This window comes from Schistocerca serialis, chromosome 11 (genome assembly GCF_023864345.2).
Source record: "Schistocerca serialis cubense isolate TAMUIC-IGC-003099 chromosome 11, iqSchSeri2.2, whole genome shotgun sequence".
Classification (NCBI taxonomy): domain Eukaryota; kingdom Metazoa; phylum Arthropoda; class Insecta; order Orthoptera; family Acrididae; genus Schistocerca; species Schistocerca serialis.
The window spans coordinates 58883136-58899760 of NC_064648.1; the positions used below are offsets into that span (position 1 = coordinate 58883136).

Sequence of the window (16625 nt, forward strand, 5' to 3'; positions counted from 1 at the left end):
TTTTCACGAGGGGATGCAACTTTACTGTTCATTAAATGATGATGGTGTCCTCTTGGGTAAAATATTCCGGAAGTCAAATAGTCCCCCATTCAGATCTCCAGGATGACATCGTTATCAGGAGTCAGAAAAATTATGTTCTACAAATTGGAACATGGAATGTCAGACCCTTTAATCAGGCAGGCAGGTTAGAAAATTTAAAAAGGGAAACGGATAGGGTAAAGATAAATATGGTGGGAATTGGTTAAGTTTGATGGCATGAGGAATAAGACTTCTGGTCAGATGAATACAGGATTATAAATCATATAGGGGTAATGGAGGAGTAGGTTTAAAAATGAATAAAAAACAGGACTGCAGGTAAGCTACTATGAACAGCATAGTGAATGCAGTATTGTAGCCAAGATAGACACAAAGCCCACACTTACCACAGTAGTACAAGTTCATATGCCAACTAGGTCCCCAGATGATGAAGAGATTAAAGAAATGTATGATGAGATAAAAGAAATTATTCAGATAACGAAGGGAGGCGAAAATTTAATAGACATAGGGGATTGGAATTCAATAGTAGGAAAAGGAAGAGAAGGAAAAGTAGGAGGTGAATATGGAATGTGGGTAAGGACTGAAAGAGGAAGCCGTCTGGTAGAAGTTTGCACAGAGCACAACTTCATCATACACTATGTGCTGAAAAGCATCAAGCCACCCCCAAAAACTTACGTTTTCATATTTGGTGCATTGTGCTGCCACCTACTCCATATCAGAGACCTCAGTAGTCATTATACATCATGAGAGAGCAAAATGGGGCGCTCCGCGGAGCTCATTGACTTTGAATGTGGTCAGGTGAGAGGGTTTCATTGGTGTCACATGTCTGTATGCGAGCTTTCCACACTCCTGAACATTCCTTCGTCCACTGTTTCTGATGAGATAGTGAAGTGGAAGCATGAAGGGACATATGCAGCACAAAAGCATACAGGCCAATCTTGTCTGCTGACTGAAAGATACCGCCGACATTTGGAGAAGGTTGTAATGTGTAATAGGCAGATATCTATCCAGACCTGAAAGAACTGCAAAAAGGTAGGAATTGTAAGAGATGGGATCTGGATAAAGTGAAAGGGTCAGAGATTGTAGAGTATTTCAGAAAGCACTAGGGAACCATTGCGAAGGACATGGGTAAGAGATACAGCAGAAGAGGAAGGGTAGCTTTGAGAGATTACTAGTGAAAGTAGCAGAGGATCAAGTAGGTAAAAAGACAAGGCTAGTAGATATCCTTGGGTAACAGAGGAGATACTGAATTTAATAGATGAATGGTGAAAATATAAAAATGCAGTAAATGAAGCAGGCTGAAAGGAATACAAACGTCTCAAAAATGAGATCGACAGGAAGTGCAAAATGGCTCAGCAGGGATGGTAACAGGGCAAATTTAAGGATGTAGAGGCATATATGACCAGGGGTAAGACAGACACTGCCTACTGGAATACTGAAGAGACCTATGAGGGTCTATACAAGAGCAATGCACTTGCGGGCAATATTTTGAAAATGGAAGAGAACGTAGATGAGGATGAAATGGGAGATACGATACTGCGTGAAGAATTTGACAGTGCTGAAAGACATAAGTTGAAACAAGGCCCTGGGAGGAGACAACATCCATTAAAACTACTGATAGCCTTGGGACAGCCAGCCTTGAAAAAACTCTGCCATCTGGTCAGAAAAATGTATGAGACAGGCAAAATACCCCCAGACTTCAAGAAGAATATAATAATTGCAATCCCAAAGAAAGCAAATGTTGACAGGCGTGAAAATTACCGATCTATCAGTTTAATAAGTCATGGCTGTAGAATACTAACATGAATTCTTTACAGTCGAATGGAGAAACTGGTAGGTGCTGACCCCAGGGAAGATTAGTTTCGATTCCGTAGAAACGTTGGACCACGTGAGGCAATACCGACCTTATGATTTATCTTAGATGATTGATGAAGGAAAGGCAAACCTACATTTCTAGTATTTGTAAACTTAAAGACGCTTTCGACAATGTTGACTGGCATACTCTCTTTCAATTCTGAAGGTGGCAGTTGTCAAATGCAGAGAGTGAAAGGCTATTTGCAATTTGTACAGAAACCAGATGGCAGTTATAAAAATGGAGGAGCGAAAGGGAAGCAGTGGTTGGGAAGGGAGTGAGACAGGGTTTTAGCCTATCCCTGGTGTCGCTCAGTCTGCATATTGAGCAAGCAATATAGGGAACAAATGAAAAATTTTGAGTAGGAGTTAAAATCCAGGGAGGAGAAATAAAAACTTTGAGGTTAGCCAATGACATTGTAATTCTGTCAGAGACAGTAAAGGGCCTGGAAGATCAGTTGAACAGAATGGACAGCGCATTCAAAAAGGGATACAAGACGAACATCAACAAAAGCAAAACGAGGATAATGGAATGTAGTCGAATTAAATTGGGTGATGATGACAGAATTACATTATGAAATAAGACAATTAAGGTAATAGATAAGTTTTGCTATTTGGGGAGCAAAATAATTGACGAAGGTTGAAGTAGAGAGAATATAAAATGTAGTCTGGCAGTGCCAAGGACAGCATTTCGGAAGAAGAGAAATTTGTTCACATTGAGCATACATTTAAGTGTCAGGAAGTCTTTTCAGAAAGTATTTGCATTGAGTGTATCCATGTATGGAAGTGAAACATGGACGATAAATAGTTTAGACAAGAAGAGAACAGAAGCTTTCGAAATTTGGTGCTACAGAAGAATGCTGAAGATTAGATGGGTAGATTGTGTGACTAATGAGGAGATACTGAATACAATTGGGGAGAAGAGGAATTTGTGGCACAACTTAACTATAGGGTGGCGTACAAAATGTGTTACCAATTGTTTCTTTTACAATTTACACCACACATTAGATACTCCGCTGGGATCTCTACAGCAGTACCAGCAGAGCTTGGAAAAACAAATGAGTTACAAAATGACATGTAATTCACGATACTGTCACTAGGAGACTAGTATCCAGCAATGGATGACAATGGAAGACTGACAACACAGCGACGATCGGCAATTGTGTTACTTTTTCGTGAAACGAAAAGCCTTGTTGTGACTCAGAGGCGTTTTCGACAACAGTTTAACACACGATGGGTCCCTTGCAAGAAGACCATTCACAGGTTGTACGATAAATTTGTACAGGAAGCAACAGTATTGGATCCGAAGCGACCTCGGCCTAAGCCTGTTTGTTTGCCGGAAAATATTTAAGCAGTACGAGTTGCTGTACAGAGAAGTCCCGGGAAATTGTGTAGAAAGGCAGCAGTGCAAGTGGGAATATCCAGTCGCTCCATTCAATGCATTCTTAAAAGTGGCCTCCACATGTACCCATACAAGATGACCTGTGCACAGAAGCTCACTGAAGAACACAAGCAGCAGAGACTACTGTTTGCTCAGTGGGTGGAGGATAGAGAAGAATCACTCAACAACGTTCGCTTTTCAGATGAGGCACATTTTCATTTAGATGGTGCGGTTAACAAACAAAATGTACACTTTTGGGCCACTGATAACCCACAAGTGCTTCATGAACGACAATATGCTCAGAGGATTACAGCGTGGGCAGCAATTTCCAGTCACGGACTTACTGGACCCTTTTTCTTTGAAGAAACTGAACAGCGAACGTTATTTGAGCATGCTTCGGAATAGATTCATTCCACAGCTTCTTGCTACTGCCTTGCCCCTCAACACACAGTAATTCATGCAAGATGGAGCAAGGCCACATACTGCAAACACTGTGTTGGAGTTTTTACACGAGAATTTCAACATGCGGATCATTTCACTCAGGTTTCCAGGTTGCTTCAATGATGGACAAAATTGGCCCCCCAACAGTCCAGACCTCAATCCATGTGACTCTTTTCTTTGGAGGTACCTAAAGGAAAAAAATTTCCTGAAATGTCCACGTGATTTAATGGAGCTCAGAAGACTTATTCTTTAAGCTTTCAGTGAAATTAGGGAAGACATGTGCTGTAGGGTACTCACTAACTTCAGCGTTCCTTTGAAGAAAGTTAGGAAACGAAATGATGGGCATATTGAGCATGTACTGAGTTAGAACAAATCTCCATGGACGGCTCTTCATTATAGTGTATGTTCCTTTCAGATTGTATTGACAATAAAGTTTATATTCAAAAACCAAATGGTAGCACATTTTGTGTGCCACCCTATAGAAGAAGGGACTGGTTGGTAGGACAGGTTCTGAGCCATCAAGGGATCATCGATTTAGTATTGGAGGGAAGGGTGGAGGGTGAAAATCAGAGGGAGAACAAGACATGAATACACTAAACAGATTCAGGAGGATGTGGGTTGCAGTAGTTACTCGGGGATGAAGAAGCTTGCACAGGATAGAGTAGCATGGAGAGCTGCATCAATCCAGTCTTCCCACTGAAGAGCACAACAACAACAGAAGGAGTGGATGTGCTTTGCAACCAGTTTACAGTACTTCTTTTGTGACACGGTGCCTCACACGAGCTCCACTGGACCCATGGGTGCCCACGTGGTTGTTTCCCAGAGTATAATGGAGGCCCCAACAGTACAGGAGTCAAGAGGCTGTTCCCCTTGTGGGTGACGGAAATGAACCCTCCCAAAGGCACGATGAAGGTATCAGGATTCATCAGACCATGCAGTGCTCGGCCATTGTGCCAACATCCAGCGCCAATAGTTACATACCTATTTCAGTTGTTGTCGATGTCATGGCGTGGGTCATCAGCGGCACAGACTCATCATTAGGAGTGTTTGGAGCATTGTGCATTCAGACACAACTGTACTCTGCCCAGCATTAATGTCTGATGTTAGTTACACCACAGTTTGTTGCCTGTCTTGTTTTACCAGTCTGCCCAGCCTATGATGTCTACCATCTGTGATGAGGAGTACTTGCCCAACCCCATAACGTCTGGCCATGGTCTCACCTTTGTTTTACCATGTGTTGAAGACAACTGCCACAGTACTACTTCAACACCTGGCAAGCTGTGCAGCTTCCAAAACGCTCATACCAAGCCTTCAGGCCATCAAAATCTGCTCTTGGCCAAACTCAGATTGTGCGCATTTCCTATTTTACAACAAGACAAGATGCTCACTGATACTCCATGCAACGTGTGTGTGTCTGACGAGAAGACAAGGTGAGATGCTATTGCCTGGATGAGTTTATACTGATAGTAGATCAGTGATCATAATGCTTTGGCTGCTGTGTATATGGATTTAGTATTATGACTTCCAAGTGGATGCTGGGCAATGCCAAGGGAACCATTCTGCAACATTTGAGGCAATTGTAAAATGCATCAATTTATTACAAGAGTGTGCCAGAAAATAATGCCTCCAAAATTTTGATTCTGTTCTTAATATCAGTTGTCATGCATATGACACTGTTGATGTTACCACTTTGCTGACACAGTATGCAGCACCCTCCTGATGAACAGTTCTGAACTGCAGGGGATGTGTGTGTGTGTGTGTGTGAGAGAGAGAGAGAGAGAGAGAGAGAGAGAGAGAGAGAGAGAGATAGATTAACTGTGTCAGCACGTGAGAAAACCGTCAGACAACAGAGCATCAATTCAAATAGTTCATCCACATGTGGAACACCCTCTCCTTCAGCATGACAATGCCAGACCATACACAACTTTTTTTTTTTGCACCGGCAACAGTGACGCCTTTGATTCATTATTATTGATCAGCCTCAATACTGACCAGGTTTGAGCCAATGAATTTCCAACTGTTTGCAAAACTTAAAGAACACTTTCAGGGACTCAACTTTGATAGTGATGAATTAGTGCGAGCGTAGGTGAGGCTGTGGGTCTGCCAACGAAATCAAGCATTCTACAGTGACGACACCAACAACCTGGTGTCTCACTGGGAGAAAGGTGTTCAGTGCCACAGTGACTATGTTTGAAATAAATATACAAACACGAAGAATAAATATGTTAAATATTAATTTTGTTTTAGTTAAAATGCTTCAATAATTTCCGAATAGAAATTTTGTGTCATTAGTTTCCAGCATGTGCTCATGCCCAAAATATACACCAATTAAAAATTAACATTTAATTAATTTGGCAAAGAAGGTGGCTTTCAACTGATAAAATGTTAAGGTCATAGGGAAGTTCAGTTCATCAACTAACACAGCACACAGAGTATGAGAAGACTTCTTGTAGGTAAAAAGTTACGTTATGGGCACCATTTGGATGTTTTGGTTAACATTAGGCTGTGCTACTGATCAATTTGTTGCCATATCCTTTACTTGGCTTTCACATTTCTAGACTTTGTCAGCTCACAGCCACACTGCCACTTTTGAACATAGGCTAAGCCTTGAGATGCACTATGAATCAGACTGCCACTACAACTAATGTTACAAGGGGGGGGGGGGGGGGGGAGTGGGTCTAGAACCACATTTTAACCTTGTAGCCTTTGAATAGTTCTCCAGTTTAGGCCCAAAGTCAATGGATCTTCAAACTGCTTTTCATTTACATGATGTGTGTTGTGCATACATATCATCCTGAATGCCAAACCATCATTACATCAGGGGTCAAAGCCAAAGCCTGAACTGTGTCGGGTCTAACCGCTCTTTTACTGTATTTAATAAAATTTAGTATATATATTTTCCTATCATTTCCTTACAGTGATTGTTTAGGATTACTGTTGTGATAATGCTTGTCAAATGAATTGCAAGCTGTTCACATAGTCTGTATAATCTATAATGAAGTACTCACATATATTGAAATGCAAATGCTGCATTAATGCTATCCCAGTACTTCTGCAGTTGCACTCAAGATGGATGTTGAAACAGATTTTTTCAGCACAGATAGTTCACAAGTAGTTTGCGTGATTGTGTCAGTGTGCTCAATTCTCATTTGCAGGATAAAAATACTAGTGGCACCAAGTGAATTTGTTTGCTGCTGATAGGTGAATACCCTACAACCGGTTGCACTACATCAGATTTCAAGTGACATGTATATGTAAGATTATTTACATCAGTAACTGTAACATTGTGGCAGTTTCACAAACAATATGCATAACAATGTGCAGCAAATTCAGAAAGTGGTTATGAACAAACCTGTCAATATTTGATGTGTAGCCCCATGCTTCATCAAAACTTTGCTGCCAACATACAAATTCATTCTGCTGTGTAACAATTTATGCTCCCATGTGATATTTGTCAGAAATTTAACTTTACTGCTGAGAGTTCTACTTACATAGGGTTCACATATTCAAAGTAAATAAAATGTACTTCTCAGATCAGTGACCATCCGAATGTCACTTCAAAATTTTGTCATTCAAAAGAGGTGTATCAGAGCAGAATACACCCACTTTATGGCAACCAGTTTATCAGTATAATTGGGTTGTGCATTAAAAAAGTTTTCCATGTTTACTAAACATTAAATTGAAACTCTTGCCCAATTCTATGTGAGGTTTAATACAAGGCTTATTTCAATGCACTGTGCAAAATGTCATGTTTAAGACAGTAAGTTCATCAGTTTAGTAAACCGAATTATTCATGTTTCCAGCTATATGACATCAATTGTATGTATTCACGCATCACACTGCACACAGAAATTAATGAAACCCTGTTAAGAAATACAAGTAAGCCACTTACTATGAAGTGTAACTCAGTTTGTACTTCATGAGTTTCATCTTTTTTTATCCACTTAGTTGGCTCCTGGTCCATCGCTTCAGTTCTACAGTCTGAAAAGAAAAAGCAATCAGATAAGAAAAGTTTTTGGCCCACTCAGTTTCTGTTTTTACCATGAGGTATAGCTCAAAGACAGTATTTTCACTCATATATTGCGTGCAGTAAACTGGTGATTACACAGGAAACAGATTCAAAGTGGCTGAGGAAAAGTGTGTTCAGTGATATAAACTCATTCACATTTTGCAGGTCATGAAGAGTGAGAACAATCATAAAATAACATGCAATGGAAACTGAGCATTTAAAGTTGCTACTGCTTCTTTGTAACACTGGCTCATGGATACCATCCTGTTGTGACAATTACAGAAGATGTGTAGTTTTGTGTGCATGCATTAACTTCAGCATTACAATCACAGCAGGCAATTGATTGCAGCGATATTACTTAATAACATCAAATATTTCATTCTATACTTGGTTCATTGTGTTAATTTCAGTATGATAGGGACATGAAGAAAATCCGGACATACGGATTGTTTATCAGTGAATATGCATTTTCAACATAGGCATTACCTTGAAACTTACTTCATCTGTATTCATTCACGGATGTATGCTCAATTTAGAGGAAGCGTCATCATTTTAGAATCTTTACCTGCTATTAAAGGAAACCAATACCTGCACTGTAGACTGCACATTGCAATGCGGAAGTTCTCATTCTTGATTACCATCAAGATTAAACATTGGTTAGCATTTTCTAACGAAACTGATTTACTTAAACGACTTCATTCTAACTGTAAACATGATGAATGATCTATTGAGTGCTGATGACATGCAATGCTTTATGTTAGACAGATTATAGTTAATCTGTACCTTGTATCTCGCCAGTTCGTAAATGATGTTACAGTACTCTTACACAGAACTCCATTAAAACCCACACACTACAACAAACTGGTATTTACATATGATTACACGAATACTAACGACACGAATAATCAAAGCACAGTGAAAACTAACAAAATGCAACAGAATTGCAGCATTTCCTTTCATGCGAACATCCTCAAACCATGAAATGATGTAGTAACTGTGGGCACTTTAAAAAATGCTTACGTTAGCCCTAAAATCTGGAGCCGCTATATGTCTACATCACATCACAGAAAATTATCATCACAATCATTATTACTGCTAAGTAAGTCAAAATAACCGTACTAACATGGACAACCTTTGAATTTCACTGTCCGCCTTTTCTCGTTAGCCACGAAGTATATGAGGAGATTACTTCGCAGACAAACTGCTCCTGACAGCACGTCACACACTCAGCCGTTTCTTTTACTTAGATACACGTAGCGATTTTACCGGTCAGGCCAAAAACAAGCACAAACAACTCAGGTATTTAGTTGTTATGAACATAACCTGAAAAATTACAACGTTCACACACCGTCACCAAGGACACTATAGGTGATGTGATCACAATTAAATACAGAATAAAATCTCATCCTTATGTACCCATTAAAAATTAAAACATAAAAAAGACAGCAGCCTCAAACAGCAGAGTCATCACAAGATATTCGCGAACTATTACGCTCATCAAACTCAACTGTTACTGTGATAGAAATTAAGTACCATGTTAATTTACTTCCGAAACACATTTCTTCACTTATTCTTGTTTGCAGTTTATAAACGCTTATAAATTACCTGGAGAATGTCACACACAAATTTCCACGACACCACGAGGTTACTGCTGACAACACAGTACACGAAGGGTGACTGTATCGCAGAACCAGCAGATGCATTCAAAACCAGTGTGAATCTTGTCGCTCGTGTGGCCAACAGCAAAATTTTACGTCTTTTTCAGTGAGTGTTACGAGATATGTAATTAACAGTTTTTTCTGTATTTTCTATAGTATTTGCGTGTATTAGTGTGAAATAGACTTGATAAATTGAAGGTTTCAGTTTTTATTTGCGTTTGAATAGGAAAAGCGAAGGACAGCTTCGCGTGTACGCAAACGTTTGTTTACATTCTTAAATTACATTGTTAAATGCGCGGGATCATCAATTAAGTAGTGCACAATACTCAGTATTTACGTTTATTAGTGTCATTTAGACTCGATACGCTGAAGATAGCAGTTTTTATACATTTTATTAGGTCATTTTTCGCGTGTACGTGAACGTTTGTTTACATTCTAAATACGAGGGTTAATCAGTTTAAGTTAGTGTTGGATGCTCAGTATTCACGCATATTAGTGTCATTTAGGCTCGTTACATTGAAGGTAGCAGTTTTTATACGTTTTATTAGGAAAAGTGATACTGACGGTGAACTCTAACGCCACTTGCATACGTTTGACTAGCGCAACCTGCGAGCGTTAACGGTTAAGTAGACGTAAAATACGTGGTAAATTAGTGTTACACTAAAATGTCTGAGTAAATCAATGTTACAATAAAACTTCTGAGCCCTTCTTACATACGGTTTAGTTAGCAGAAAGCTAATACTCTCCTCGCCGTCTGCTTATTTTCCTTAGTTTGTTGTGGGCATTAGTGATCGTGTACTGTGAGCCTATGGGTTCCTATAAAGTAGAGCTCGTATTTGTGCTTTTCATTCTGAACTCTTATTGTTAGCTAAAGGTTTTGTTTTGTACCTGCATCTGTCAGTGTACAATACTCAGTATTTACGTTTATTTGTGTCATTTCGACTCGATACATTGAATGTAGCCGTTTTTATAGTTTTATTAGGTCATTTTCGCGTGTACGTAAACGTTTGATTACACTGTAAATGCGAGGGATAACCAGTAGGTGTAGTTTACCGCTGGTTACTGTTTAACATTTATAACTAACATTCACAATATAGCCTCTAGCAGTATACTGTAGGTCACTGTTTTTTCCTGTAGTATCCACCTGATAGCCCCTAGCACCAAAATAAGCACCAGATCTAGCTTCTACCATAAATTTTTATTGTTTTTCATTGTTGAGTGTCCTTTCTGCCACCTAGAGTGTAGTTGTTAACCTTGTGTGGCAGTAGGTTTCCTTAAGTTTCTTATAGTAAATCACATATTAGCTAGATGGATAGGGACTGTGTCTGTTGTGTGCGGATGCAGGAGGAGTTAGCCACAGTCCAAATGCAGCTGAAAGGTTTGTTGGCGACAGTCAACTGGCTCCAGAGTGCCACCTTGAGGTGCGGTGGGGATGGGGTGCCTGGGGCAGCCTTTGCTGTACTAGATGTGCGGGGAGGGGGCGGGGGAGAGATGTCACAGCTCTCTGTCACTGAGCCGACCTACACTAGTAACATAAAACTGTTTATTTGCTGCCATTAATCATCAATGAGGAAAGAAGTCAACAAAGCTAACTCAAAAACTTCATAAAAAGACTGAAAGCATTACAAAAACACACACATGGAAAAATATCCTAAATGTAAAACCAAAATGAACTCCCAACACTGAAAAGATAGTCAACAAAAATGTAATAAAGGATAAATTTTTAAAAAGAAAATCTGAAACTAAATATAATGTGTCATTTCTTATTAATGTGCTCTATTTGTATGTATACAGTCACTTGAATAAAGTTGAAAAAAGGTTCAAGTCATGGCTCTGATACAAATTTTAATTAATTTCTTCAGCTTCTATCATTATTAAAGATAAAGCTGAGACTCATACACCTCAAGGAAACTTTAAAACCATCAGTTCATGAAATGAAAGAAAATGATCTGTTTTATGCCCAATTGTGCAATAAAATCTTCAAAGAAATGTAAATCCAAGTGTATGAAATATCTTTATTGATTTATGAATATTTCAATACCATAAACAGAGGATCATTTATAATTTTTGTCTGTCTGATGCAGTGTATGCGGTACTTTCACTCCTGTGCACTTCACACGTGTAAAACAGACATCAAGGGACTCCAAACCTCCTGTTTGTGTATTAGTCAGTACAGTATCTTCCTGAAAAATAACATGAAGTATGACAGAGAGCATGGATCATACCCTGGCTGATTGCTGTGTCCTCAGGACAAGTCTTCAAATGCATGATTAAGTTGACTAAAATGATTTTTTTTCTAGTCAAATTTGTCACCACCCTTTCTTCCTCAGACAGACTATCAATTACATCTTGTAGACACAAGACTACATGTTACACTTGTTGAGGTACATGACTTCAAGACTGTCATGGTCAGAATCTGTGGAGGAGCTACCACTTGTATCAACATCGACTAATTCATCCCCACTGTCATGCTTCATATCTTCATAATATCTTCCTCAATGGAATGGAACAACCACAACATATTCAATAGAAGGGCTGAAGATAAAAACATTTGGATCAACAGAGGCGTCCGATCCCACCCATTGGCCTTGATCTGTGACGTAAGGATGTTGTGGTGTGTGACGTCATGACGGTGCGGAGTTTAGTTTATGAGTGTGTTGTGTTTGTAGCTGTCGTCTTGTTGCAGTTGGAGGTGTCCTCAAGTGGTGTGTGTATGGTCCGCGTATTATGTGGTGTAGTGGGTTCATTTGGTTATCACTGCTTGAAGTGTGCATTTATTAGTCATGACTGTTATAGAAGAACAGAAATTGGTTTCAGTGAGTTAAGAATTAAGTTTGTGTTGTGTTTATGTTATTGTGGTGTCATTTGCTGTTTGTCGAGTGGTAAGTCATTTAATTTAATTTGTGGCTTCTTTTGTTTGGTATGGATATGTTTTCCAAGTTTAATTGGGTTAAGGTTGAGGGAGAGGGGGGGGGCTGGTTTGTTTTGGATGTGTTTTTGTTTGTTTGTTTGGCGGAGGTGGGGGGATTGGGGTTGCTGACCTAGTATGTAGCGCTGGAACTTTTTTGTGGTAAGTAGCCATTTTTTTGGATCTATTGTTTGCATGTTATGATGATTGGTGGGGTATTTGTGTGTTGTTGGGTCAGTGTTATTTACTGCATGTGTTGGTGGTTGGTGTTTTGTTATCAGCACTTGTGGTTGATTTATGTATCTTAGGGGAAGTACTTTATTTCAATTTTTTTGGTATCGTCAGTTGTATTTGAGTTATATAGGTCAAGGGAAGTGTCCGATTCCAATGACTCATCGTAGCTACGTGTTTTGGTATTGTGAGCTGCTGTTGACCTATATAGGTCCGATTCCCATTTTTGATGGTATGTGTAGTCGCAGTGTTCGAATTTTTCTAGATGTCAATTGTTCTTTAGTGGTATCGGCAATTGTGGTTGAGCTATGTAGATGAAGGGAAGTGGCAGATTCCTGTGAATATTGTGAATGTAGTGGAATTGGGGAAATTTTTATTTGTGTGTGTGTGTGTGTGTGTGTGTGTGTGTGTGTGTGTGTGTGTTTAGATTGTCCCCACCCAAAAAAACCCCAATTTCCCGCGCTGGTCCCGTTAGTTTGATTATATTTATGGATTTTGTAATCGTGTTTACATAATGACCTCATAGGCGCCATATTGGAGACATTGTGAATGGTCGTGTCCGCCATATTGATGACGTCATTGGTCAAAGCATACGGGTGGAATCGGACATTTCCGTAATCCCAAACATTTTTATTCTAATCTTGATGAACAGTAAGATGAAGTAAAATTGAATGCAGTGAAATAATATCGTAGTAGACACAGTACTACTACCAACTTAGTAGCCAGAACTGTGAGAAACTGCTAAAAAATAGGTTCAAAGCTCTATTGTGCACTTAAATACATGAACAGTACACAGCTGCCTGCGAAGTTGCACATTTATACTCGTCATTAGTGGTCAGGGGGCAGCAGGATGGCATAAGTTAACTCATCAATAGCGCTCAAGGAAAACCCACAAGCTGTGCTTAAACTTGTCAAAAGTACCTGGTGACCGGCAGAACATGAAGACAGCACTCAACAACAACAGTTAAAGGACTAAGGACAGATGAGACAGTGGCTGGCCAAGAAATTTATTTGGAGGGTAGGCCCTGAAATTGTCATTTTGTATATAGCTCAGTTGGTCAGTTTCATACTGCATCATGCCCAAAAACAAATGTGTCCATTCATAGTAGTGAATCATATTAAAAAAAACTGTGTTAATAAAAACCAAGTTAAGGGAAAACTGTAGTGTCCTACGTTTTCGAACCGAGCATCACAAGAAGTGAACCAAGTATGGCTTATCCCTGGACAATAAGAATAACAATAAAGATGATGATAATGATGTAGTATTCCACATTAATATTAAAGGAAATAATTTTCAACAGACAAAACATCATGCTGCGTTAACTGAAGCCTGTGTCATTCGAAGAAATTAATTAATTCATTGTACATGTGCTATGCCAATCAATGATATCAATTCATTTTGAAATGTGAATTGACCACCTAGTATCTGTTAATGAGCAACTTTGGTGGCAACCACTGAACAATGCAACTAGCTGATAGTAATAATTTGAATCTAAGCTTGCTTGCTAAAGTGACTTAATTTTGTAACCCCAAATACAGACGCACATAAGTGCCAAGAGCGGACATTATCAACAAATATTGACTGCTATATCAGACAGTTCTGTGTCGCCTCGCTTTCACGTAGTGAAGAATTCTGCCTTGGCATAGAAGAAGGACATTACAGTTTTGCTGATCTTGGAAGTGCCAATCGGTAGCAGTAGGAAGTTTGACAGCCAGAAACCACACTTTTGAGAGTAGTTGTTCGCTGATGAGACTTGTGTTCAGGAATACGTTCATCAGTCTGTTTCCGTTTGACAGCCAGAGCGAGAGCACCAGCAGCAGCGAGTACTGTTTGTATAAAGCGTTTATTTTGCATTTTGTTTACGACCTTCCACTAAGGAAGGGATTCTGTTTGTGTTTATCTGCTCTGCATAGTAACTAACAGTTCTTGATAAAACTTTACGTAGTTTTCGTGTTAGATTTCTTAGTGTTTTCTTTATCGTTTAGAACAGAAAGCGCCCTAAAACCGTCTTTTGTTTGTTTCGCGGCCGTTAGCCACTAGTCACTTGAATCAGCAGTTGTCTTGTGACAGCCAGAGCGAGAGCACCAGCAGCAGCGAGTACTGTTTGTATTAAGCGTTTATTTTGCATTTTGTTTACGACCTTCCACTATGGAAGGGATTCTATTTGTGTTTATCTGCTCTGCATAGTAACTAACAGTTCTTGATAAAACTTTACGTAGTTTTCGTGTTAGATTTCTTAGTGTTTTCTTGATCGTTTAGAACAGAAAGCGCCCTAAAACCGTCTTTTGTTTGTTTCGCGGCCGTTAGCCACTAGCCACTAGTCACTTGAATCAGCAGTTGTCTTGTGACAGCCAGAGCGAGAGCACCAGCAGCAGCGAGTACTGTTTGTATAAAGCGTTTTTGTACTTATTTGCTGCGCTTAGCTTTTAAATAGTTTTTCTGGGAAAAACCTAGCGTAGTTTTCGCGTCTCGTATTTCAGTGAGTGTTTCTTGATTATCAGAGTAGCTCATCAGAAGATTATCTTGGGAATTTGTCACCGTATAGAGTAGGGTAAACATAGTCATGTGTAGGGACTGTGGTTGTGAGCGGACGCAAGGAGAATTGGCCACTCTTCGGGGGCAGGTGGAGGCTTTGTCTGTTAGGCTCATCGAGCTCGAGGCGCAGGCGTCTGCTCGTAGTGGCGTTGGGGCAACTGTGGTGAGACCTATGCCTACTTCGGTGGCCTTGGAATCACATGGAACCCGTGATGTCGCTGCGTCTTCCGGCAGTGAGCATCTTACCGGTCAGCCATCACTCCAGGGTGAATGGCGGACAGTGGTGGGCTCGCGCGTGCCTGGCCGAAAGGCGAAGGTGGGATCTGGCCACGTGGCAGCTGCCTTACCCCTTTCCAACAGGTACGGGGTGCTTCCTAGTGGTGATGACATCGTTTCCGAGCCAGCACAGGATGCCTCGCCTGTTGGGCCAGTGGCCGATTCTCCGGCAAGGTCCCGACAGTCACAGAGGGCGGGCCTATTAGTTATAGGGAGCTCCAACGTTAGGCAGGTTATGGAGCCCCTTAGGAAAATAGCGGGTAGGTCGGGGAAGAATGCCAGTGTGCACTCGGTGTGCTTGCCGGGGGGTCTCATCCGTAATGTGGAGGAGGCCCTTCCGGCAGCTATTGAACGCACTGGGTGTGACCGGCTGCAGATAGTAGCACATGTCGGAACGAATGACGCCTGCCGCTTGGGTTCTGAGGCCATCCTTGGTTCCTTCCGGCGGCTGGCTGATTTGGTGAAGACAACCAGCATCGCACGCGGAGTGCAAGCTGTGCTTAATATCTGCAGCATAGTGCCCAGAGTCGATCGCGGTCCTCTGGTTTGGAGCCGTGTGGAGGGTCTAAACCAGAGGCTCAGACGACTCTGCGACTATAATGGTTGCAAATTCATCGACCTCCGTTATTGGGTGGAGAACTGTGGGGCCCCCCTAGACAGGTCAGGTGTGCACTACACATCGGAAGCAGCTACTAGGGTAGCAGAGTACGTGTGGCGTGCACACGGGGTTTTTTTAGGTTAGAGGGACCCCCCCCCCCCTTGGGCGAAACGATAAAATACCTGACGGCTTACCAGAGAGGACATTATCATCGTTGATAAAGAACGTCCGTCCTCAGAGACCAAAAACAGGAAAAGTCAACGTAATATTGGTAAACTGCGGGAGTATCCAGGGCAAGGTTCCTGAATTAGTATCTCTTATTGAAGGAAATAATGCGCATATAGTATTAGGAACGGAAAGTTGGTTAAAACCGGAAGTGAACAGTAACGAAATCCTAGACACAGAATGGAATATATACCGCAAGGATAGGATAAACGCCAATGGTGGAGGAGTATTTATAGCAGTAAAGAATTCAATAATATCCAGTGAAGTTATTAGCGAATGCGAATGTGAAATAATCTGGGTTAAGTTAAGTATCAAAGGTGGGTCAGATATGATAGTCGGATGCTTCTATAGACCACCTGCATCAGCAACCGTAGTAGTTGAGCGCCTCAGAGAGAACCTGCAGAACGTCGTGAAGAAGTTTCGTGATCATACGATTGTAATAGGGGGAGACTTCAATCTAGCAGGTATAGAATGG

The 16625-nt window shown here is 40.7% G+C and overlaps 1 protein-coding gene across 8 annotated transcripts in view; it reads right to left on the reverse strand.

Annotated features, from left to right (window-relative positions):
• LOC126427019 (zinc finger protein 493-like) overlaps positions 1–9431 on the reverse strand; it is a 99307-nt gene extending 89876 nt beyond the window's left edge. For 4 of the 8 annotated variants that reach the window (XM_050089182.1, XM_050089180.1, XM_050089181.1 and 1 more), the window contains exons 1-2: positions 9324–9431; positions 7602–7690 (exon numbers count right to left, since the gene is read on the reverse strand). In XM_050089182.1, the coding sequence (XP_049945139.1) occupies positions 7602–7673 (72 nt within the window). In that variant the 5' untranslated portion in view covers positions 7674–7690; positions 9324–9431. Of the gene's footprint in view, positions 1–7601; positions 7691–8841; positions 9042–9251 lie in introns of all 8 variants that reach the window. The other 4 variants (XM_050089178.1, XM_050089176.1, XM_050089179.1 and 1 more) reach the window with 4 other exon arrangements.
• Between the last annotated feature and the right edge of the window lie 7194 nt (positions 9432–16625).